This window comes from Protopterus annectens, chromosome 8.part0 (assembly GCF_019279795.1).
Source record: "Protopterus annectens isolate FY-2018-M chromosome 8.part0, PAN1.0, whole genome shotgun sequence".
Taxonomy (NCBI): Eukaryota; Metazoa; Chordata; order Ceratodontiformes; family Protopteridae; genus Protopterus; species Protopterus annectens.
In genome coordinates this window covers 1,145,830,971-1,145,857,734 of record NC_056741.1, presented here as the reverse complement: position 1 = coordinate 1,145,857,734, position 26,764 = coordinate 1,145,830,971, and the positions used below count along the sequence as shown (strand labels likewise).

The window sequence follows — 26,764 nt, the reverse complement described above, 5'->3', positions numbered from 1 at the left end:
TATGATGGAACACTAGAAATAGCAGACAATCTATTATCAAACCCAAATGCATGAAACCACAAAATTTCGAAGGAACAGATCAACAAATTTTTTCCCAGGGAAAAAATTTGCTCATCCAAAAAAAAAAAAATATATACAGGCAACATAATGTGGGAGGCTGTGCCCCACACACACACACACACACACACACACACACACACACACACACACCCACCGTAAATATGCCAACTCCAAGATCGCACCACAGTGAAGAAAACAGCAAAGTCCGGAGAACGGCAGCAAATTTTTTCCCAGGGAAAAAATTCGCTGATACATTCCTTCAATATTCTTTGGTTTGTGCATTTGGGTTTGACAAATGAGCCTTCACTATTTCTAGCATTCGCTCATGTAATAGGAACCCATTTTCTGTTACTTTTACTTATTTTAAACTAAGTGCTTTCTTAGTTGCCACACTTGAACAGATCCCCAGGGCCTTAATGCTTTATTTTTAACATTTTTCACTGTATTTCCACCTTAGCAATTATAGCTATGGTTTTCAGCCTACGTAATTGTTCATTTGTAGATTTATACACATATCAATATTATGATATATTTTTTGACATACCTGATGTATTTATTTGTTACGAAAGCAATCTTTGTTAAAAGTATTTCAGTTTATAAGTTCCTAATATTTATTCTGATAGATGTCTAGTGGTTGATCTTTTTGTTAGTGAGTTGATTTCTTAATAAAGTTTGGATTAGTAGGTTAGACTTAATAAGCTGTTCTTATATTATATATTTTAATTTATCTATAGCTTTTTAGTTTCATTTCTAAGGTGGCATAGTCTCAGTTTACACTATGGCGTTAAGGGGGAAGGTGGACTTGGTTAAAGGAATGAGTTTAATGCTTTTATTGCTCTTAACAGAACCACCCTCTGTAACCACTCCCTTGCTCCAAATAACCTGATTATATATCAATAAAGAATGTATTTAATGCTTTTCATTATACTCTACTAGGATCGTTTGTTCGTGTGTTTTAATAAAGGATATTCCATTTTTAACTCAACTGTGGACTACCTAATATTTTATTATTTTGTAGTATGTATTTTAAAGTTCAATTTTTATTTGTGAACTAGGCACTTGACATATTTCAGTGAGTGATCTTCATACACTCCACACTGCAAAATTTCTGCTTGGTTTGTTTTTGACCCTATATAGGTTGCATACTGGGTTTTCTGAGACTTTGTGGGATACTACAGATTTTTCTTTTTGTAGTGAAGTAAAATAAGACACTGGCACTTTCCCACTTAACTGTTAAACAAGAGGAATTTAAAGAATGTGTAGTGGAAAATTATTCAAGTGTTATTAGGGAGTATATAAATATCTTCAGAAGTTATAGCTAGTCACTGGGATAAAATGAAAATGGTGTTTAAAAATAGGGTCAGAATAAAAATAGAATATGGTTAAGAAGTAAATTACTTGTGTGTGTATATGTATGTGTGTGTGTCTGTGTTTATGTGTGTGATGGCTTTTTTTTTTAGGTAATAACGCAGGTGTTTCTGAGAATCTGCATAACTATGCAATATGATTTATAATAATTTTTATGAATACAATATTTTACTCTATTGACAATAATGAGTTTAAGTAAATGCTCATATACAAACAATTCAAGATTTTTTTGGAAGCTGTTGATAGAATTCACATGACAGAAAATAGATGCATCTTAATGCATGTAATGTCTGAATCATATTAGCCAAAGTTTTTGATTTAAATGAATGTTAGAACATAATTTTCTCTCCTCTTGATTTCTAACATTAAGATTATTTGAATGCTATTAGAATACAAGTGTTATATATTACATAGATCTATATAATAGTATGAACAGTTTTAAAAAAAAAAAAAGTTTATTTTAGTTTATATGATGCTGTTTTACCAAATGTGTAGTTTTGTCTTGATAGATAATTGAATTGAAAACTGTTAACCTCAGTTAAATATAACTAGTATTAAATTGATAAGGTGGTAGCTGAGGTACTGCTGCTTAGGGTAGGGGTTAACTTGAGTAGTAAATACTGCTCTAAGTTGGAGTTTTCAACTCCAGGCGGGATGCAAGGTTTAATCCTTACATTATTTTCACTTGTTCATTGTTATATGTATATAGTTTTGACATCCACAATATATTTTGTACACTCATTGTCACTACAAACAAAATTGAATCCTATACAAAATCCCATAAGAGATTTAATAAATAGAGCTATATTTAAAGGTACACCTAAAAGAGGAGATGTAACATTATTTATCTTGTTATTTGTTATTTCGATCATAAGATTCTTGAGTTTTAAAAATGCCAAATGACATCTTTAAAAGGAATTTCTTTAAACATTAATGGATTGAATAATCCGTGTAAAAGGGCAAGCCTAATAAGATACATTAATCTACACAAGGCCAATCTAGTCTTCCTGCAAGAAACCCATCTCTTGAAAAAGATATTGATAAACTAGCCACTAATAAGTATACAGTATTGGTTAGTTCAGAGCACACTCAGAAAAAAGAGGAGTGGCTATTTTATGGAATAAAAGTATGCCCATTCCTAAAACCATTAAGTCTTATCAGGATGACAAAGGAATGTTTTGTATGGTTACAATACAAATTAATGGGAAGACTTACACTTTAATTAATGTATATTGGATACCTGGAATTGGTATTAATACAGTGAAACATCATATTGATAAGATCATATCATTCTCTGTAGGGGATATTATTTTAGCTGGTGATTTTAATTGTATACTACATGAAAGTGATACTACCACTATAAAGAAAAGAAGAATTACATCTAATGCAAAACATTTAAATGATTTTGCTAATTCTTATCATTTGAATGATATTAATAATCAGATAGAGTCAAAATCATTACCATACACCTTTTTTCTAACAGATACAAAACTTATTCAAAAATAGATAGGGTCTTTATTTCTAACCAGATGGTAACAGATTTAATTAATTCCAAAATCATTTCATGTCCTATATCTGATCATAACTCAATTGTTTTTGAATTCATGATAAAAAATACTCATAATGTTCAGATCAAAAGGATACCAGCATACTTAACTCAGCTAAAAGACTATAAAGAATATATACTTTCAGAAGTACAACATTTTCTAGACATAAATAATACTCCTGAAGTCTCCATTGTCTATGTTTGGGATGCCTTAAAATCATATCTATATGGACAAAGTATCAAATGGTATAATAACAAAAGGAAATCTTGGGATAAGGAATTGTTAGATATTCAAAGTAAACTAGACTCTTATAAACATAATAATAAAGAAAATATTATGGACAAGAAAGTTATTGAAGAAATAAACAAACTAAATGAGAAATACAAAGAAATTTTAACTCGTAAAGTTAAAATAACTTTAGAGAATACAAGTTTTGTCTTATTCAATAAGCCCCAAATACTTACATAGACTTAAAAATAAAACAAAAGATTGAATAAACAAAACCATATCAAAGAAATCTTTTCTCTAAGGAAAAGAAGAATGTTTCTAGTATACCAGAAATACTGGATGAATTTAGAAATCACTTTCACAAGATTAACCATAACAACATTAACATGGAACCTAAAGATAAAATAAAGGAGTTTATAACCACAAACATGAATAAAAAGCTTAATAAACAACAGATTAAACTATTGGACAAGAGTATTTCATATACAGAAGTTATTACACAAATAAATAAGCTTAAATCAAACAAAGCACCGGGTAATGATGGTATTATACCAGAGATATATAAAATCCTTTCTAAAACTACATATTCATTAATACATAAGGTTTTTATTCTGGCCCAAACTGAGTTAATAACCCCCCCCCATCTTGGCAATATACATTTATTTCACCAATTTTAAAACATAATAAAGATCCAACTAGATGTTCTTCATACCGACCCATCTCATTGCTTAATGTTGATTATAAAATGTTTATGAGTATTTTTGCTGATAGATTGAAGACAATTATCCCCGGCATTATAGACATAGATCAGACGGGCTTCATTGTAAATAGAAATACTTTTGATAATATAAAAAGAACTTTAACATTAATTGATTTTGCAAATAGGAAAAAGAAAGATTTAACACTTATTAGTCTTGATATAGGTTCAGCATTTGATTCAGTAAGTTGGGACTATCTGTTTACCTTACTGAAATGCACAAATTTCTCTGATGCATTTGTAAATTTAATTGAGCATTTATACAAAGGAACGCTGGCTTATATTAAGATAGGAACATATGTTTCACAAAAAATACCCATTCTTAAAGGTACAAAGCAAGGATGTCCACTTTCTCCACTATTATTCACTTTAGTAATGGAGCCTTGGGCTAATTTGATTAGAAACAGTACTGACATAGAGGGTTTTGAAATAGAAGAAAATACAACATCAAAAATTCAACTTTTTGCAGATGATGTTCTAATTACATCAGCAGGATCTAATTCTTCTATGCAGTCTTTATTTGATAAAATGATGAATTTTAAAAGTATTTCTGGTTTAATATTCAATGAAGAAAAAACTAAAATACTCTCATTAGTGATTTTACTAAATATGTACCCAACTCAGGTCAGATAACTTATTTAGGTATAATACTATCTAAAGATATTAAATCTATTATATATAATAACTATAATACCTGTTTTCTTAATATACAAAATCTTTTTAATACCTGGAATAATATGTTTTTTACTATGGAGGAGAGACTTACAATTATTAAAATGATAATATTCCCCAAGATTTTATACTTAATACAATCAATAATACTTTCACCTACAAAAATAACTATCAAGAAACTGAATACACTAATGTTAAATTTCTTATGGGCACCTAATAGACCTAGGATTGCATTAAAGAAACATACTAATAGCTGGTCTCAAGGGGTATTTCTTTTCCAGACTTTAATTTATATATTATCTCTTCTATTATAAAAGTTATTACTTTATTAATAGATCGGTCATATGTCGCAAAATGGAAAGATTATTGGGAGCTAATTAGTATGCACTTCATGAAAATCTCCTTAACACATAAACATATGATTATAAATAACTCCATGTTGTGGTTGCTAAAGGAATTTTGTACTTCACCTATTACACCTAAACATATGGTCTGTTACCCATTAAATATTATTATTAGTTATCGTAACTTTATATTCATGCACCCTAAGTATAGGGAATGGAATTTTATTGTATTCCCTATAATTTATACTCAGGGTATGCTTATGTCATCTACTTCTGAAGGAGCTCATTTAGCTATAGATAATAATCTAAAGTACTGGTATCAGCTGATATCTGATAATAAAGTTAAAAATCTAGATTTCTTAAAACAAGAATTTGATCTAAGAGAAACTTGCTGGTTAGAGGTTCAGATCTTTAGACAACATCTCATTGATAGAATAGATCTAATGTCTATAACAGTTAAAGAATCTATTCCAAAACTGATTGATTACTTGATAATAAATTTACAGCATAAAGTTTCTGATAAAGGTAAACTTTCATATATACATAAAATTATCAGACAAGAAACTTTTTACAATGTAGATTCATACTGGAATTATTTCACCTCTATTAATGGGGACCCACCAACTCAACAAGATAAACAATATATATTGGAATCTGCTTATAGAACTACATCTTCCATTGTCTGGAGACTTTATACATGGAAATTTTTACATAGATCTTTTATACACCTTTGATGATGAATAAAATTAATAATAAAGATAATCTATGTAAGAGATGTAATGTAGAAATTAATGCTGACTGGGCTCATATGTTTTATGACTGTATGAAGTTGAAAGAATACTGGAAGTCAATTAATGAATTTTGCAGGCTCTTTTTACAGATAATTTCATTATTTCTAAGTCTCTTATATTATTCAACACACCTGTACCTCAATGTGTTAAAAGATTAAGCTTCCCTTGTTATGGTCTATCCTAGCAGTGGCTAGGAAAATAATAACTAGAAATTGGATTTCAGATACACCTCCTTCGTTCAATGAATTTAAAAATGTTATGAATATAATGTGTCATATGGAAATAAGCACAATTAGAACGAGAACAACTAGAAAAACATCACATTTTATTGTATGGGATAATTTACAAAATTTGTTAAAAAAATTCTAATTTCAATAGCACAGTATTTTAGTTTAATTGATCTGATTGTAGTGGATGTCTTTGTAAATACTTTAGTTGTTTTGTTGAATATTATAATAATACCTATTTTTAATTATTTGTATAAAATTGTTATATTTCTCTTATATGTTAAAACAATAAACTTGTTTTGAAAAAAAAAAGAAGTAAATTACTTAGAGGGGCTGACAAAGGTTAAAGTATTGCAGAATAAGGGGAATCTCACAGAGAGGAGGAGAAAATAAAGAGAAATAAGGGAGTATCTGGGTGATATGCATGAATTTAGAACAGTTTCAGTTAAGCAACTATTTTTTAACTCCAGAGCACAAAAACTTATATGGGGAACATAATGTTGAAAGGGTTGTCACCAAACTTAGGGAACCTGTAACAAGAAAAATAACCAGAGGACCTGTAGAGGTTTTGGAGATATTCCGAAAATGTATATAAAGCAGAGAAATGTGGAAGTTGCAAGAGTACTAATGGAAATATTTATGGAAGACTTAATTATGCCAAGGTTAGAAGTAGATGAGGCTCAACAGCTAGCTATCAGTTAATATTGGAGGTGATAGGATAAAAACAGTGATGTGTAATCAGTCTTCAGGAAAGTATCCAGGAACAGATGGTATTCCTGTGGAAGTCTGGAAATTAGGAAGGAAGAACGTGATAAAGATTTGGAACATTTTAACAGTATTTTAAAAGGGCGGGAAGTGCCAGCATCTTGGAAGAAAGCTGTGGTGGCTGTTTTACCTAAAGGTGGTAAGGACCCATCAGACCCAGCTTCTTATACACCCATTTTAATTTTAAACCATGATTATAAAGTATTTATCTCTATACTAGCTAAAAGAATGACAAAAGTGTTGCCAAGTGTCCTATACTCCAAAAAAAAAAAAAAAAAAAGGCCCCTTTCCTTTCTTTCTTTCCCTATCATATAAGTGTGTGTGTGTGTGTGTGTGTGTGTGTGTGTGTGTGTGTGTGTTACCATGGCAGAGACCCCAAAGCCAGGGTTTCGGAAATGCACAGAGTGTGGCCATAAGCTCCCCCCTTCAGACGGCCACATTCTGTGTGTTGTTTGTCTGGGAGTCCCACACCTAGACACCTCCTGTTCGATCTGCGTGGGCTTCAACCCCTGCACATTGATTGACAGGAGGAACATTTTGATCGTGAAGGAACTCCATCCTCCACCTTCCTTTGAGGCCTCTGCTTCTTCCTCCGCACCAGCCTCTGGGACTCCATCTTCCACCAAGAGAGTCGGGCATGGGGAGAAGCACCAATGAAAAGAGTGGGATAGGCCCAGGAAGTGGTCCTCCGACCTTGCTTCCTTGACCGAGCCCCTGGCTATGTCTCGCCCAGCTCCCAGCCCAGACTTCCCTCAGCTTCGGTCACTCCGCTTTTCTCCAAAGCCGGAGGTCTCTTGGGGCAGATCCCCTTTATCGGCCTCTTCCTGGCACCTCTCCAGGCCCATATCCATGGCTTCCTGCACCTGGTCCGCCCGCAGTCTTTTGGAAGCTGAGGTGGACAAGATGATGCAGAAATTCGTCTGGAGCCAGATCCAGATGGGAGCATTGCCTGCCCTCTCCCCCTCCAGGACTGGGAGCATGCAGTCTGCCTTGCTTCCCATTGCTCCTTCTCTGATCCAACCTTTGCCTTCAGAAGTCTTGGGTCTGAGGCCTCTTGGCATCAAGGGGTCACCGCCAGTGGTACCAGGTACCTCAGTGTTGACCATTGCCATGAGTGGTTGGGCTCTGACTAGTTCTGAGCCATCCGGCTCTCAGAGCCGTAACCTCAGTGTCGGATCCAAAGGGGTGGCATCGACTTCGAGGTTTTCAGAGTTAGCCCTTTCACTCAGAGTCTCGGCACCTGGAGGCTTGTATCGGACTCCTCCATTGACTCAGAGGTTTATGGCTCCGGCCTTGGTCCCAGCTTCTGGGTTTCATTCTCCCTCTGCTTTTGACGTGGTGGAGAAGGTTCTCTTGTCTCCCTCAAGACCCTTGATGCTATCGTCCATGGAGTCTGTCCTGGCTCCTTCTCTTTCTGGTCCAGATTTTGCCATCCTGCCCCTTAAGAGACAGCATGTTGCCTCTCTGCCCCAGGGAGTTCCCCCAGAGGAATGGCCAGAAGTTTCCGAGTCCTCCCCAGAAACCCCTCTGAGGCACTCCCTGGGAAATGTACGTGTAAAAGGAGGCAGTTGGACTCCTCGCCAGAGTCCCTCACAGAAGACACCGACTTAGAGGAAGGAGAGGGTTCCCCCCAGGTCACCACAGATGGTGTCTCCTTTGGAGACATCATGGAAATCCTACACCAGCGTTGGGTGTGGTCTGTCCAAAAACCCAACCTAAATGAGTCTGTGTTCCTGGGGGCATTTGGCACAGGACCCTCTACCATCTGATTGTCCCCTCCCACTGATGTGCTTGTGCATTTGATTACATCTCAGGCATGGAAGGAATCCGACATGGTGGAGCCCATCCCCAAGCACCCTGACAGGATTCTAAGTGTGCCCTCTGACAAACAGTATTGGTCGAAGGAGTCCCCGGTTGATGCCATGGTGGTTGCGGCAGCCACCAAGAAAGAGCTCACTCAGGAGAGCTCTGAGGTCCATCCACAGGACCGAGAGTCTCAGGCCATGGACCATTTCAGAAAGTGGGTTTACATCTCAGCCATGTTTGCAGTGCATGCACTGAACTACATGGCACGTGTGATCAGACTTCAGCAGGACCTGGTCAAAGAGGTCGCTGAGTCTGCCCTAGGTTCCATGTTGGCAGAAGAGAAGAAGGTGTTCTCTTCCTGTATGGCCACCCTCACTTCCATTTCCAACACCTTTATGAGGCTCCTGTCAAATGCTACCAAAGGCATCTCTAGGGTGGCCATCACAGGCGTTACCATCAGATGTCACACTTCACTCTGGCTTTGTGCATTCTTGGAGCCCTTCAAGGTGTCTTTTACAATGCCCCTTATGATGGTTCTTCCCTTTTTGGAAAAACGGTATGAGACACATTGGTCTAGAAAAAGATGGGAAGACCTTGTCTGCCATCGGGGATCCACTTCTCAACCCTGCAACGATCCTTTTCCCGGAATCAGCGGGCAGTGAAGAAGATGTGGTTTTAGAAGTCTCAGGGCTATTCCCAAGATGCACAGAACTTGCCCTCACCCAGAGGCAGGGGGGGATATGACAGACGCCGTCCTTGCTGCAGAGGGGGTCCACGGAACCAGAGGTCTTGGGATTCCTTCCCAGACATAGGTTCATAGGTTCATACTAGGCTATTTGCCCTGGGGCAATTATTAGCCTAGCCCGATTCTGTATGGCTTACGCCACCCCTTGATTTGAGTATACTGTGCCCTTTTTAAGGTTTAGTTTACTGTGCCTCTGTCTAATAGTGACACGGGAGTAATCCCTGGGACAAACCTACGATCCCCCATCCACCTATCGAGATTCTTCTTGAAGAGATTCAGTGAGGTGCTCTGCCTCACATGAACTGGAATTCTATTCCAGAGCGAAGGGAGCCTCTGGGTTATGAACCTGTCCCTCCAGCAAGTTCTATTTATTTCTGTGCTGAGGTTCAAGTCCCTCGAGAGTGTGGCACTAAGGGATTTAGATTTACTGAGGTGGAGCATGTCCATTAATTCTGGATTTGACATAGCTTTGTATGTCAGGCATAGGTCGCCTCAAAGTAGGCGGTATGCAACTGAGTAGAGCTGGAGTTTTTTTAACAGAGCAGCATATGGCATCTGTTTGAGACCCTTGATCCTCTTGGTGAGATACTTTTGGGGTCTTTCTAATTGCTGCAGGTGTCTGGTAAGGTACATCCCAAAAGGGGCATTGTATTCTATGATGGGCCTGATGAGGGATGAATAAAGGGGTACGATTACCTCTCTTGATCTAGATGTGAAACCCTTCGTGATGAGGTGGGCTATGTAGAAGGTCTTTCTAACCACTTTGGCAATGTGGTTTTCAAAGGAGAGATTGCTATCTACTTGGGTCCCCAGGTCCCTAATAACTTTCTCTGTACTTAATGGGTTTCCGCCTATGTGGTAATTTGTGGGCACATTGTTTTTGCCAGAGGGTATGACTATACATTTTTTGGCATTTAGCTTTAAACCATGGCGCTGGCACCAGTTATCTGTCTCTGTGAGACCTTTTTGAAGGATGTTTGTGTCAGCTGGAGAGTTGATTATGGCGCCCAGTTTGCAGTCGTCTGCGAACTTAGTGAGCCATAGTCCTCCCATGTTTGCCTGTACCTCGGAAAAGTATATACCAAACAAGAGTGGTCCCAGGACAGAACCCTGTGGGACGCCACTTGTGATCGGTTTCGAGTCGGACATGGCTCCAGCAACTCTCACTCTGTAGGTTCTGTCTTTGAGCCAGTTTGCGACCCATCTTGTGACATAGGGGTTTATATTTAAGCTGGATAGCTTATCTATGATGCCCGATTGGAGTATTGTGTCAAATGCCTTTGCAAGGTCCAGATAGGCTGTGTGGACTACCTTCCCTTCATCTATGGCTTTGGTGACTGTTTCGAAGAAGTCAACCAGAACTGCACATCAGCCCTGAAGGGTTGCCTGACTGCTTGTCTCCGGAGGGAGTTGGGGGGACATCTCTCGCTGCACCCAATAGCCTGGGAGTCGATCAAAGAAGATCTTTGGGTGTTGCAAATCATATCCAGGGGACACTCAATCCCCTTCATTCAAATGCCAATTCCGCCCAAACACCACCTGGACGTTCCATCCGCACAAAGGGAGGAAGCAGCGGTGGAAATCTCCAAGCTGCTTGAAAAACGAGTCATCCAGCTCGTCCCCCCAGACCAGTCCAGACCAGGTATCTATTCCAGGTTCTTTTTAGTGCCAAAGAAGATGGGGAACTTAAGACCCATCCTGGCGGCCACGATCAACCTGATCCCCATGGCTCGTCTGCATATGAGGGTTCTCCAGTGGACCTTAGTGGTCCAGTGATCCTTGCTAGATCTGCCGTTATCTCATCTGATTCGTTTGTCTTGGGCCTGCAGGGATTCCCTTCTCTGGTGGCTTCAATCCCTCAACCTTCTTCTGGGTCACCCATTTACCCTTCTCGCCCCGATGACCACGGTGAACATGGACACCTCCCTACTTGGATGAGTGGGGCATTGCATGGGAAGGACAGTCCAAGACCCGTGGTCTTCCCTGGAGACCCATCTGCATACCAACATCCTGGAGATGAGGGCGGTGATGTTAGCATTACAAGCTGTTCGTGCCCATCTTCCTAGGAATGATTGTCATCCAGATAGATGTGTCTGTAATCTGGTACATCAACATACGGTGGGAACCAGGTCTTATCCCCTTTGTCACAAAGCCATGAGTTTGTGGGAATGGGTGATCTCCACCAGTCATTTGTTGGTGGCAATGCACATTCTAGGGAGGTCCAGCATTCTGGCGGACAGGCTCAGCAGATCTATTCTGATGCCTTATGAGTGGTCTTTGAATCCTTCAGTAACGGAACAGATCCTTCTAATGTGGGGTCAGCCTTGCTGTGATCTGTTTGCCTTTCCTTCCAACGAAGAGCAGCGAGTTTTTTTGCTCTGACCCCCCCCCCCCACACACACACCCTTCCGGGGGAGTCCCCCAGAGACACTCTAGTTCATGCTTGGCCCTCTAGTCTTCTGTATGCTTATCCCCCACTTCCTCTGATCCTGCAATTCATACAGAAAGCTTGACGGCTGGCAAGTTTAGTTATCTGTTTAATTTATTTAACATTTGTTTACCGGGAAAGTCTGATTTGGAACGAAGCCAATTTTCAGCGAAGACCTGGGGAGAAACACTCTAGATGCATGTCTTTGTAACATGGGAGAAAACTGGAGCACCAGGAGGAAACCCACATGAATGCAGGGAGGACATATAGACTCCTCACAGAAAGCACCCCAGCCGAGAATTGAACCAGAGGACCTCTTGCTGTGAGGCGACAACACTACCGCTGCACTACTGCACGTTGTCCTCATTGTCTCCTTCTGGCTTCGTGAAGTTTGGTTCCCCTCTCTGTGGTCTCATGCAGTGTCTCCTCCTTGGACATTAGATCCGATTTTGGATCTGATCTCACATCTCACAGGGATCCCACACCTAGATTAAGTCAGTCTGAAGCTTACGGCTTGGCTACTCCAGTTCCAGTGATAGCTAGGACTCCCGGGCTGTCTTCTCCGGTTAAGTAGATTTGTGTAGCAGCTCACAAATCTTCCACCAGGAAAGTTTATTCCAGTGAGTGGAAACGTTTCTCGATATGGGTGTCTCAACATGATTTGGACCCCTTCACTGCTTCAGTCACCTCCCTTTTGGAGTTTCTGGCAGATGTTTTTCATCAAGTTGCCAGTTTTTCTATGGGTAAAGGTTCATCTGGCAGCCATCTCCAATTTTTATGTAGGAGACTTTTTGGCTTCCGTAGCTTCTTCCAAGCTTTGTAAATTCTTTTTTGAAAGGTGTCTTTTTACTTTTTACTTAGGCCTCCAGTCAAGGACCATACACCCCCTTGGGATCTTACTCTAGTCCTACAAGCCTTGGTTTCTTCCCCCTTTGAACCAGTAGCTACAGTGGATTTACAATTCTTGTCTTGGAAGACAGCTTTTCTGGTTGCTATTACATCAACTAAAAGAGTGTTGGATATTCAGGCCTTATCTGTCAAGCCCCCTTATATGGTGTTTCATAAAGACAGGGTTTCATTACGGACAGACCCTTCCTTTCTTCCGAAAGTGGCTCCAGAATCTAACATTAACCAGGTCATCAGTCTTCCTTTCTTCTTTCTGAACTTTCAGAATAAGGGAGAGTGTAAATTGCATTTGCTTGATGAAAGAGCTCTGGGGACACAGGTTGAGAGCAACCTCTCCTTTGACCACCACAGTGCCACTGTGGTCAGAAAGTCCTTCCATGTGGCACATGTCATTACCAAGTGTTTTGCATCCAGGAAGAAAGAGGTCATCATCTCTCTCTACTCTTCCCCCTATTGGCATGTACCTCATTAGGCACATGCAACAACTGGAAAGGCCACAAAAGTACCTCACAAAGAGGATCCTGGGCTTTAAACACGTGTCCTACATGAACAGACTCAAAAAAACTCCAGCTATTCTCTGTCTCATATCGTCTACTAAGAGGCGATCTCTGCTCGACTTACAAAACTATGTCTGACCCAGCTCTGTTAGAAATGCTACATCTAAAGAAATCCAAATCCCTCTGCACCACATGCTCAAGACACCTCAACCTTATTACCACAATCAACAGAACATGCTGGAGCGACATGTTCATAACTCATAGACTGCCCAAGCTCTGGAATAGACTTCCTATACATGTCAAGCATAGCACCTCACTGGCCCTCTTCAAGAGAAATCTTGATGAGTGGATGGGAAATAGAAAGTTCACCCCAGGGATCACTGCACTACCTTTACTTGATAGAGGCACTGGGAACTAACGTCGGGCAGCACGATGCCAGGGCACTCCTATGGGCTAGGCTTGTAAAGGCTCCAGGGCCATTAGCCTAGTACACACCTATGAACCTATGTTCATAGGCAATTGTGTTTCTGTTTGCATAGAACAAAGTCCTTTTGTAAGTCTGATCAGTTTTTTATTTCCTTTTCTAAGCCTTTCTTAGGGAAACCTGTGTCCAAGGTAACTTGCTCATTGGATCTCTCAGTACATAGTTCTGGTCTATACAGCCAAAGGATTATCTCCACCAGGTCTGGTCAAGGCACATTATACCAGGTCTGTGGCTACTTCAGCGGGCTTTTGGTCTAGGGTTTCTTTGGATGACATTTGCTCTGCAACTACTTGGGCATCAGCGCACAAGTTTATTTCGCATTATAAGTTGGATCTCCTGTCCAGACTCAGGACATCCTCTGGCTCCGCCGTGCTCCAGAATATTTTTCCTTGAGGACCTCCCAGGGTCTTTTGGTACCTGGGGACTCTGTCCTACAGGTTGAAGATCAAATGAAAACAACAACTTCATATAAAAAAGTTATGTACTCACCATAACGTTCCATCTGAGTTGTTGCTATTCATTTGTCTTCAACCATCCCTCCCTCCTTCCCCCTGCCTTATGTGGGCTGTGTCATAGACTGGATGGAAGAGGCATAGCCCCTAGTCTGGTAAGCCTTTGTCTTCCTTATGTTGCTTTCAAGGTAATACTGCCAGAGTGTTAGGCGCTTGGTTAGGTCGGGGTGCTCCTGTCGGAAGCAAACTCAGTCTGAAGGGAGGAAGGAGACAGGGGCATTATGGGTAGGGGAGGAGCTTAGAGCCAATACTGGAAAATGCGTCCGAGTGGGATCTGAACCGGATCCATATTCCCACAGTTTGAAGAGAAATGAAAAGCAACAACTCAGATGGAACGTTACGGTGAGTACATAACTTTTTTATGGTAATCAAGAAAAGTTGGTTTCGTTTGCAGTTGATAATATTTTGTACCTGATAAATCTAAAAAAGGACATCTCAGTGTCATAGAAAAGGACATCTCAGTGTCATAGAACATTTTGAGACAGTTGCAGGTCTTTTTGGGATATAGAATTAATGAAGTTAAAACAAAGGTTATAGTCATAGATTATATATCTACATATGAATTGGTTCAGAAATACCCATATTTATGGGTCTTGATAAAATGGAGTATTTAGGATTATGGATTGAAAAGGTTTTTGTTAGGGCACCTAAACAAAAGATGGTACAAAAATTGAGAAACTTGAAACTCTTATTTATGGATATAGATAGTAAGATACAAGTAGTGAAAATGTTTAGTCCTTTTGGCCTTATATATGGGTCATGCATACTTTTATCAATCCAAGGAGAAGTTGTAGACAATAGTTAATAAAGAATTGAAGGAATTTATCTGGGAGAGAAAGAGGGCAAAAGTAAGGCGGGATAAAGTTGATCCTTCCAATAGAACAAGGTGATTTAGATTTACCTGATTTGAAGGGATATTTTACAACTATGCAGTTAAGGCTCATATATGTAACACAAGCAGAAAGTTATAATTCATAGTGGAAGGGATGAGTTTCTTTCTCTGACAGACTCAGTAGTTTTAAACCACTGCTTATACAACATCTTAACCAATTCTTGTCCTGTACATACTAATCACAGGGTTAAAACTTTTTCACTGCACAATACTATCCAAACACTGTCCTTAAACATAATATTCTCAACCTCTTATTGAAATGACAAAACAATTTTTGTGCATAACTGCTGCCTGTACAGTGCACTTAAGTTGCATGAGTGCTTTCTCTTTAGTAACTTCTACCTCTGTAAAATATTAAAATGTATATGTTTAAATGTAACTGCTGTCTGTGCATAAATGTAAAAAGAAATGTAACTACTGTTTGTGTATAAATGTAAATAGAAGTGTAACTACTGTGTATATAAATGTAAGTAGATATGTAACTACTCTGTGTTTGACTGGAACTTAGTATAATGTAAGCAAATGGAGCTTTACTCCCCGGGCCTCTGCAGAAAAATGGGTATTAATTAGTCGGACTTTCGTGGTGAACAAAGACAAATAAATGAGATGATGAAGCAAGAGGGAAGTTCAAGAAATATATATAGACAGAGTGGGATTTTGGGTGCAGATTCTTAAGTGAAATAATCATACAGAATATTGTATTCATAAAGTAGCAGAAAATATTCTAAGAACTTGGCTAATACAAGAATGGAAAAGGGAGATTTTGCTAATAGGGATGACTGCAAGTAGGAGTATAGAAAACAGGCAAGAGGGGGCTGGAATTTACTGAAGAAATCTGACAAATGAACCAATAACTTGATTAGGAAAGGTAATAGAGTGGTATGAGGCCAAAAAGACATTTGGATTGCAGGTTAAAGATTGCCTATCGTACCAGAGCTTGATCTCAGAGGACAGGCAAAGAGAAAGAGATAGGGGAATTTTCAGTGAAAGACCTCTTCTGGTAGAGTTTTTACTTGAATCGAGACCAGAAACAGCTGTTAAAAAGGGATAATTAGTAGGGCATAGAAAATATTGCATGATAATTATAAGAATCAAATCAGAGGATGTTAGAAAAGATTGGGGAGAGAGAAAGGCACTGGAAAAGCATTTTCCAAGAAAACAGTGGGAAGACATATGTATGACTCCCAAGTATGCAGCCAAGTCCAAAAGGTTTTGGAGCTTTGCTTGGAAGTGTTTACATAGATATTTTTATACCTTAGACTTCAAATAATTTTTCCTCCAGTAGATAGCAAATGTTGGAGGTGCGATGGAGAAGTAAGAGGTAACTGGGAACATATGTTTTGGGGGTGTAATGATTTGGCAGATTTTTAAAATTCCCTACAGAGTACATCAGAAGTATTGGGTGAGCAAATGACTAAGTAAGAAAATGATGTTTTGAGCTGGGATACAGGATCTGAATTGCTTAGACATAGTAAGATTAATTCGGTTGGCTGCCATGAAAAGCAATTAAAAGTCTACACCAACTGTGTTTGAGGTATTGAATATTATAAAGAGATAAAATAACTGAAAAGAGGGATCTTTAGAAAGGCAGTGAGCAAATTCCATTGAAGTAAATGGAAATTGTGGGATCAATATATGCATAATAATGTTCAGGACGAGTGAGGTTTAAGGGAAGGCAGGAATTCATTAATTTTTTGTAATATTGGGCTGATAAGAGTAGCAAAGACAATATATGTAATATATAGTGTATTTAAATGTTTGTTTTCTTTTTTGTTAATGTATGTTTGCCTAAGTCTTAAGAGATAATAAAAGTGTTAAAAAATTGTTATACTTTATCTCTAAGATCAGATGTGATCACGTGCAATATATTTCACGGCTTCATTCCATCTAGCTTGCTAATAAAGCTGCGGTGGTGCAGCAGTTAGCGTTGTTGCCTCACAGCAAGAGGTTCTCCCGTTCGATTCTTAGCTGGAGCGCCTTCTGTGTGGAGTCTGCATGTCCTCCCCGCGGTCGAGTGACGTTAAAGAGATGCAGGTAGGTGCGAGCGTGAATGGGAGTGCCTTTGTTGAAGGTTGGGTGTCAGGCTGGCAACTCGGCACCGTAAAATCCACTGCCAATCATGAACAAACCGGAGTTCCGCTGTGGCGACCCCTAACCAAGAAAAGCCGAAAGACTTCTATTCCATCTGGCTTGCTATACTCCTCTTTTGCTTGAAAATTTAACAGTGGGGTATGCTATTTATGCTTCTTGTTTAGATTGCAGCAGTTTTGGGACCTGCACTGATTGTCTGTGGTGTATTAATCCCTGTGCAACCTGTGAAACCCTATACACCACTTGGATTTTTGCCATGCTGTTGAGGTGCTGCAGTGTTTCTTTGTACTAGCTTTGGAACATGTTAAGTGTTTTTTGTCATATCTTGCCACCTGCCCTGTAGCATTCACTACCTTCTCATGTTCAGATATGTAATTCTGATACATCATTTAGAAGGTCATTGAAGTCTGTTCTGGAAATTACATTTTAAATCTTAGCTAATATTTTTGCAATTTTATGTCTTTGTAGTTTGTTTTAGAGAACAGGGAAAAGATACAGTCACATGATTGGAGAACAGGATGTTTTATGTACAGATACAGCCCTGTAAAGAACAAGTTTACCATTTCATGACAGCATGTTACACAAATGAAACTCATGCAGAAAAAGCAAACTGCCCCATTTCTTTTAGGTTTGCTAAAAGCAGCTTTCTGTTTAGTGAGCGTAAAAGAAAGAAAAAGTAGCCTATTTTGTGTGTGAGTGTGTGTGAGTGTGTGTGAGTGTGTGTGAGTGTGTGTGAGTGTGTGTGAGTGTGTGTGAGTGTGTGTGAGTGTGTGTGAGTGTGTGTGAGTGTGTGTGAGTGTGTGTGAGTGTGTGTGAGAGAGTGTGTGTGTTTGTTTGAGAAAGACAGTGAGCAAGAGAGAGACAAAGGCAATGCTAAACCTGAACCACCTTTAATCTGCAACTGGCAGTCCATTGCCAAGCGTTGTCAAAGCCAGTAATTTTCAACCTTTTTCATCTTATAGCACACATATTTTAATTACAAAAATCTTGTGGCACACCAAAAAATATATTATATTTTTTGCTGATCTGACAAAAAATAGGCATAATTTTGATTCATTTAAAAAAATCAAAACCCTTTACTTCGTATTTGTGAGGTCTTAAAGACCAAAAAACTATTATCTCAACTAAGCCCCCCCAATAATAGTAGCTCATTTTAACCATGCTGTTACCTTCCTATATGAAGTTGCTAGGATGTGAGGCAGTGTTCCACGTTTTGGTGACAGAAGGTGTGGACAGCTATGTATCCGTCTTTTATGTACTTACTTGGCAGTAGTTGAGCCACATGTTAAAACCTACGAAGTGCAAATAGTTCCTGAAAGTACTTCAGTGTGACTAGCACCAGATAACAGCTCTTGAAGCTTCTCATTCAACACCCAGGTTCACCGTCTACCTCAGAATCCTAAGTGTCGACCATGTTCCATCTCCACTTTCAGTAACCCCACCTCTTGGTCCTCTTGCTAGTCCCTCCACCAAAAGGGGCCTATTGTCCTTGAGTGTACCCAGGATGGCAGCGCCATTTTTGCACCCACGTGTATTTGGGCTAGTTGGAGCATCTGTGTCATAAAAGGGAGGCAAAGTGGCTTTTGGTGGGTGGTGGACAGGCATTTTCTGTGGCAGCAACAGCAAGTGAGCAAAGTAATCCTTAAGTTTTAAAAGACTAGCTATCTTTTTAAATAAAAACTTGCAGCACACTTGTCAACCTCTAGCGGCACACCGGTTGAAAACTCCTGGTCTAGACAAATCCATGGGACCAGACAACATCCCAGGCTGTGTTCTACACGAACTACAGAACGAACTGGCACCCCACCTAAGTACCATGTTCAATCATAGCCTCACCTCAGGGCTTTGTGCCTGCTGAATGGCGCACAGTGACTGTTACCCCACTCCAAGGGGGGAGCCACCACGGACCCCGGGAACTACTGCCCCATTAGCCTGGCAAGCCTGGTCTGTAAGGCCATGGAACGTATCTTCATGGAACTTATAAACAAAGACATTGGTAATCTCCAAACTCGGGACCCCACCCAGTTTGGGTTTGTAAAAGGCAGATCATGTCTCCTAAACCTGATAGACTTCTTTGAAGCAGTCACCAAAGTCATAGACAAGGGTAAGGTGGTTCACACAGCCTATCTAGATCTTTCCAAGGCTTTCGACACCATCCCCCACTCTGAAATTATAGATAAACTCACTAAACTAGGTATAAATCCCTATGTCACAAGATGGGTTGCCAACTGGCTCATTGACAGAACCCACATTGTGAAAGTAGCAGACTCCAAATCCAACTTCAGACCAGTGACAAGTGGAGTACCACAAGGTTCAGTCCTGGGTCCTATCCTGTTTGGTATCTACTTCTCTGAAATACAGGCTAACACAGAAGGTCTTTGGCTAACGAAGTTCGCAGATGACTGCAAACTAGGAGCCATAATCGAAACTCCTAACGATGTGGACATCCTACAAAAGGGCCTCACTTAGACAGATGTCTGGTGTCAAAGCCATGGTCTCAAGCTCAGTGCCAAAAAGTGCATTGTCATCCCCTTTGGTAAAAGCTCTGTACCCATGAACTACAACATATGCAGTAATATACTTAACACCAAAAGTGTGATAAGAGACCTTGGGACACAGGTGGACAGTAGTCTCTCCTTTGATAATCACATCACCACAGTAGTCAGAAAATCCTTCTATGTGGCACACCTCATAACAAAAGGTTTCTCATCCAGAAAAAAAGAGGTCATTGTTCCCTTCTACTCATCAATCATTAGACCCATTATAGAGTACAACGCCCCTTTTGGTATGTACCTCACAAGACTTCTACAACAACTGGAAAGGCCGCAGAAATACCTTACAAAGAGGATTACCGGCCTCAAACAGATGCCCTATGCAGACTGTCTCAAAAAACTCCAGCTTTGCTCCGTCGCATATAGGTTCATAGGTTGATACTAGGCTATCTGCCCTAGGGCATTTATAAGCCTAGCCAGAGTTTATTTGGTTTTCACCACCCTTTTAGATTAGTTGACTGTGCCTCTCTATAGTAGGTCACAGAAGATAGCCCTTTTGAGGTTAGTTTACTGTGCCTCTGTCTAGTAGGGACACAGAAGAGATCCCAGGGGTAAACCTACGATTTCCCATCCACTCGCCATGGAGTGGTATTTTGTTCCAGAGTGAGGGGAGCCTCTGGGATATGAATCTGTCCCTCCAGCAAGTCCTATTTATTTCTGTGATGAGGTTTAAGTCCCTGGAGCGTGTAGCTCTAAGGGATTTGGTTTTCCTGAGGTGAAGCATGTCCATTAATTCTGGGTTGGACATAGCTTTATACGTCAGGCACAGATCGCCTCTGAGTAGGCGGTAAGCAACTGAGTAGAACTGGAGTTTCTTTAGCCTAACTGCATAGGGCTTCTGTTTGAGTCCCTTGATCCTCTTGGTGAGGTACTTTTGGGGTCTTTCCAGTTGCTGCAGGTGTCGGGTAAGGTACATCCCAAATGGGGCATTGTATTCAATTATGGGCCTGATGAGTAGAGGGGCACAATGACCTCTCTTGATCTAGATGTGAACCCTTTCGTGATAAGGTGGGCTATATAGAAGGTCTTTCTAACCACTTTGGCAACGTGATTGTCAAAGGAGAGATTGCTATCTACTTGGGTCCCCAAATCCCTAATTACTTCTTCCATACTTAATGGATTACCACCTATGTGGTAATTTGTGGGCACTTTGTTTTTCCCAAAGGGGATGACTATGCACTTTTTGACATTTAGGTTTAGGCCATGGCTCTGGCACCAGTTATCCGTCTCTGTGAGACCCTTTTGGAGGATGCTTGTGTCAATCGGCGAGTCGATTATGACACCCAGTTTGCAGTCATCTGCGAACTTGGTGAGCCATAGTCCTCCTGTGTTAGCCTATACCTCAGAGAAATATATACCGAACAAGAGAGGTCCCAGGACTGAGCCTTGTGGGACGCCACTTGTAACTGGTTTAGAGTCTAACATGGCACCTGAAATTCTGACCATGTGGGTTCTATCCCTGAACCAGTTTGCAACCCATCTTATGACATAGGGGTTGATATTTGAGCTGGTGAGCTTATTTATGATGCCCGAGTGAGGTATCGTGTCGAAGGCTTTTGCGAGGTCCAGGTAGGCTGTGTGGACTACCTTCCCTTCATCTATGGCCTTGGTGACTGTTTCAAAGAAGTCAACCAGGTTCAAGAGGCAAGATCTGCCCTTAACAAAGCCGAATTGGGTAGGATCCAGTGTTTGGAGGTTCCCAATGTCTTTGTTTATGAGTTTCAGGATGATACGCTCCATAGCTTTGCAGACCAGGCTAGTCAGGCTTATAGAGCAATAGTTTCCAGGGTCCGTTGTGGCACCACGTTTGTGGAGTGGGACCACAGTTGCTGTACGCCATTCCTTGGGTACATATCCTGTAGTAAGGCTGAGATTGAACAGTGACTTTATGTGAGGGTTCAATTCTTCTTGGAGTTCGTGTAAGATGCAGCCCGGGACACCATCCGGTCCCATTGATGCTGTGTTTAATGCTTTGGAGAAGGCAACTCTCACCTGTGCATCTGTGATGTCAGGGAGGCTACACTCTGCTTGGATAGACATTTGCTCTCTTGGGGTGGGAAGGGGGGGGAGGAGCTTGCACTGAACCTGTCTGCCAGGATGTTGGCAATGCCTGTGGGTTCAGTGTCATTTTGAACTAACTTAGAGCATATCTGGGAGTTGCCACCCAGGTTCTTGACATAACTAAAGAAGGTCTTATGATTATCTTTAGCATCTTGTGCAATTTTTCTTACGAAGCTGGCCTTAGATGATTTTATGAGGGATCGTAGTTTCTTGCTAGTACTGATCAGAGATGCCTTCCCTTTTTGGGATTTTGCTCTGTCATGTAGTAGCTTCCTCCTTCTGTTTTATAGCTTATTTATGGCTGGGGTCCACCAGACAGGTCTCCTGCCTTTGGAGGAATGAGTCTTGGTTTTATTTGGGATAGCACAATCCATGCATTCCTGTAGGTGTCCATAGAAAGTGTTTGTAAAGGAGCATTGTCATCCCCTTTAGTAAAAGCTCTGTACCCATGAACTACAACATAGGCGGTAGCATATCGCCTACTCAGAGGTGATCTCTGCCTAACATACAAAGCTATGTCAAACCCAGAGCTGTTGGACATGCTCCACTTAAAGAAATCCCAATCCCTCCGAGCTACACGCTCTAGGGACCTAAACCTTGTCACCACAATAATCAGAACATGCCGGAGGGATAGATTCCTGTCCCAGAGACCTCCCATACTCTGGAATAAACTACCTATCTATATCAAATAAAGCTCCTCATTAGCACTCTTCAAGAAAAATCTTGATGATTGGATGGGAAATAGGAAATTCACTCTGGGGATCACCTCTGTGGCTCTGCTCGACAGTGGCACAGGAAAATAATTTTCTTGGGTGGCAAAAGCCAGTACCTTTTTGGCTGGGCTTGTTTAGGCCCCAGGGCCGATAGCCTAGTAACTACCTATGAACCTGTTATTAACTGATTGTAATCCTTAGTGGTTTACCAGCAAACAAAAAATTCTACATGGGACAGATCAACACTGTACAGCAAAGTCCGAGACAGTTAACAAGTATTGGGAGGTAGTTGCACAATACCTTGCATCACGTTTTTTTTTTTTTTCAGTTTGAATTTGTCTGCTTTTGAATATGTGTAACTTATGTTTTGGATGTAAAATACTTCTTTCAACAGCAAGTTTGAAACATTAGGCAGAGGAATTTTACATTTAAAATGTATAGTAATAAAGAAAACAAAATCAAAGAGGTAGCTCATTCTGTAAGCAAGAAGTAATGCCTAACAGGGTGGGTTTTATCAGGGAAATGATGCTTGCGTACTTATATAGCTGCTGATTGTCTGTTATCATGTACCTTTTTTTTTTTACTGTAATTTGTGATTGGGCTCAAACACTTTGGCTTGAATACCCCATAGACTTCTGTGACTATTTATTTAATTATAACCACAGTCCTACTGTGTCTGTTTATGTATAAAATATCTATTTACTGTCTGATGTCTGTCATCATTACTCTACTTCTTAACATAAACCAAAATTAATATTAATTAAAACACTGGTGGGAGTCTCTAGTATGTTTTCCCATTTGTTAGTTGAGTGACTGTACTTCGGGCCAAGGTAATAGTAAGTGCTAAATTCACTATCTAAAAATACTTAAAAAATTTGCTGATATTGAATGTTTTTAAGTACAAAGCTTCCAACAGTTCTTTGTTACACCTTGTTATGCCTGGCTGCTCTTCTCTTTTTTGTAAGAGGTGTCTTTGAATTGTGTAAATTGTTTGTTGAATTATTCTTTCTATTTATACATGTTAATGCTGTATTCTTTTCTTTAAGCAGTAATTTATGCAGCAACTACTGTCTACTTCATTCATGGGAAAATACAATAACTAGTATTCTCAAAATTTGTTCTGTTTTCTCACTTTTTAGCTAATAAACCTGCAAAACTCCAACTGTCAGTTTCCTGTCCTGCATCAAACGGGTACAGTATAAATACCCTAAATGATTCCTTGTACAAAATGTGTTAAAGAGAATGATTACTGCAGTTAGTAATTGTTTTATAGCTGAAACAAGGGGCTTGTATTCAACAAATCATACTGCAGTTAGTAATTGTTTTATAGCTAAAACACAATGCTTGTATTCAACAAATCAGAAGTACTGGATTTAACATTTCCATGTTTACTTCATTTTACCGATGGGAATAAACAGTACATTTTCTGTTAGGAGCCTGTCTTCACTGTTCTTACTTGCTAGTCTTTTTTTGGACTAGGACCTGCAATCCACTGGTGTTCAGACAGGCAGCATGCTTACGTAGTAAGTACTTCAGGCTATAAATTGCGTTAGCATTGAACACACGCTCTCCCTCATCATGAACTCTTTCCATTTCTTGATGTGTAGAACGTAGGATCTGATGTCAGTCTTCATTCTGTCCTCACAAATGGGTTCAGATCTGATCCGTTGGATCCGACTTGGCCAATGTTACAGCTCACAGCCACCAGATCTCTCGAGCTTCTCCCTTACCCTCAATCCACCTTGCCAACTACCTCAGATCTCATTTGCCACTTCTAGCTAATGGAGGTGGTCTAGCAGTCTCTCTTGAGCTGCATTGGATAAGTAAAGTTTTTTCTTTGCAAATTCTGTTATTGAATATTTTTTCTCCTTAGCTTACTTTGTAGCGTTTACTGTTTGTGGTTTATGATCTTCTTCCTTTCTGTATTCTCCCTTGCCCTTATGACTTTATCATATTTCTGACATACCATTGTTGGTATTTCATTGCCTCCTCTTCTCCTCCTCTACTTCAGTCTCCTTTCATACTTGGTACTGTTTAGATACCATTATTAGTATCTCCTTCCTTTTTACGACTTGGTCCTAGTTCTTCTTACCATTCCTTCAGCCTGTATAAAAAAAAAAAAGTTACTTATAATTTTCACTTTAAGCGCTTTTGCGTGGTTAATACCAGGCTTTATCAAGATGGGCATCTTGATAAAGCCTGGTATTAACCAGGCGAAAGCGCTTGAGTTACTACAGCTTGTTTTTCGGAAGGTTAATAAACGATGTTATGTGATCCTATCTCGCCTACATTCTGACTGATGGGTTCGGAGCCGATCCCTCGGCTCCGACTCGGCACGCTTATGCCAAAGAGCGAAGTCTCTTATTGGCTGAGCTTACTATATCCCAGGATGCACCACTACCAGTCCCCCAGATCTCGTTTGCCGCTAATCTGCGAAGACGTGGTCTCGAGCTGGCTGAGCTGAGTAGTAAATTTACTAACTTTTTTCTGTCAGAATTTTGCTGTTCTTGTCATAAAAAGCTGTTTTAACGGCTATACTTCACTTTTGTGTGTGTTTGGAGTTTGTGAAAAGACTTTGTTGTGTGATTGGGTTGAGTTTGATTTGGGCCTCCTTTATCTTAGGGCCTTCCCGGTCAGTCAACCCTCCTTAAACCTTACAGGGTTACTAATTTGTGACGCTTTCTTTACCTAAGCTACAACTGTAAACCTATTATTAGGTAGTGTCAGTAAACAGAAAGTCAGTGGAAGTGTATTTTCTGTCAGGGTTACTGATTTTTTGCCATAATGTCTCAGAATCCTAGGCCTTCGGGCTTTAAAAAATGCACCAAATGCAATTTCAAAATGTCTATCACAGACGATCACTCGCTCTGTGTGTATTGTTTGGGTGCAAAACATTTACAAGAGTCATGCAGTGTGTGTCACGCTTTTTCCTCAAGGGTCCTCCAGGAGAGGAAAAATAAACTCATTCTTAAAGGGTTGATAAAACCTTCCTTTGAAGAAGCATTGGCATCCTCTCCTTCTCCGGCTAAAAAGAAAAGGGCGTCGGCTCCGACCAGTCCGTCGGATCCGACCGCCAAAAGACATAGGCAGGCTTCTCCTTCGGCTCCAAGGACTTCGGAGCCGAGGGCGGAACGGTCTGCCTCGATGCCACCAGTCTCGACTCCTCTGGCTTCGGAGCCGATGGCTGGGGCATCGAGAGGCGGGTCACCTTCGCCGGCTCCACTGGTCTCGGAGCCGACAAGGGTTGCCCGCTCAGACACTTCCTCCTCGGCCCCGAAGTCCACCTCGGCACCGATGGAATCTAGTGTGGGTATTCCTTCGGCGCCGATAGTCATCGGGTCGCCTCGGAGCCGGTCCCCTAGCCCTTTGGGGCCGTTGGAGAGGCCATCTCGAACCCGTTCAGTATCCTCTCGGTCTTCGAGGATGTCGGATTCAGATATAGACAGGGTGCTCCAAAGACTGTTCCAGTCCCCAGTCTTTCAAAAATTTGTTTCGGCTCCGACCCAGTTGGCTTCGGAGCCGATAGCCCAGGCCCATCCCATTGCTATTCCTCCTCCGACCGCTTCGGCTCCGTCGGAGCAGGTGCTGTTGGAGCCGGTGGAGATCTTAGGGTCGGCTCCGACCCTTACTCCAACCTGGGCCTTCGGGTCCGAGTTTGGTACACGGACTTCTTCGGCTGGACCCGGGGGTGATGTTTCGGGACCTATGCTTTCGGTTCCGAGCCTCCCTCTCGGTGCTTCGGCTGCGGGACTTCCGTCGGCTATCATGGCTCCGGGAACCGGACACTCCCAGGATTCTGGGGGTCCGGCTTTCAGAGCTATGAGGAGTGCCTTGGCCAAGTCTTCTGCCATCTTTCCTGCTTTACCGTCACCTTCCTGGGCGTGGAGACTGGGTCTTTGGCAGTTCCCTGTCCGTAGGCAGCGGAGCCCCTGGGCCTGAGGTTACCCCCATTGGGGGTTCTCCTCCTCCTGAGGGTTCTTCGGAGTTGTCTTCGGAGGAACCCCCAAGGAAGAGATCGTGCAAGAGGAAGCACGTGGACTCCCCAGAGTCTATTACATCGGACACTGATCTTGATGATGCAGAGGGGTCCCCGAAGTCGTCCTCGGATGATGTCTCATTTGCAGACATCTTAGAGATCCTCAAACAACGAGGCGGCTGGATATCCAAACCCCCCTCTGCTGATGAGTCAGTGCTCCTCAAGGCCTTTGGGGCTCAGCCCTCCGCCTCCTGGGTGTCTCCGCCCTTCGACGAGCTTCTGGATTTAGTTTGTCGAAGGGCGTGGGAACATCCAGATACCATGGAACCAGTCCCTTCTCGT

General features: G+C 41.0%; 1 protein-coding gene across 1 annotated transcript in view; it reads left to right on the top strand.

Moving 5' to 3' along the window:
• The window catches only part of LOC122808415 (F-BAR domain only protein 1-like), a 2,144,012-nt gene that overhangs the window by 1,424,801 nt on the left and 692,447 nt on the right, over positions 1-26,764 (top strand). The window contains exon 16 of the mRNA XM_044079378.1: positions 23,586-23,637. Coding sequence (XP_043935313.1) covers positions 23,586-23,637 — 52 coding nt within the window. The remainder of the gene's footprint in view (positions 1-23,585; positions 23,638-26,764) is intronic.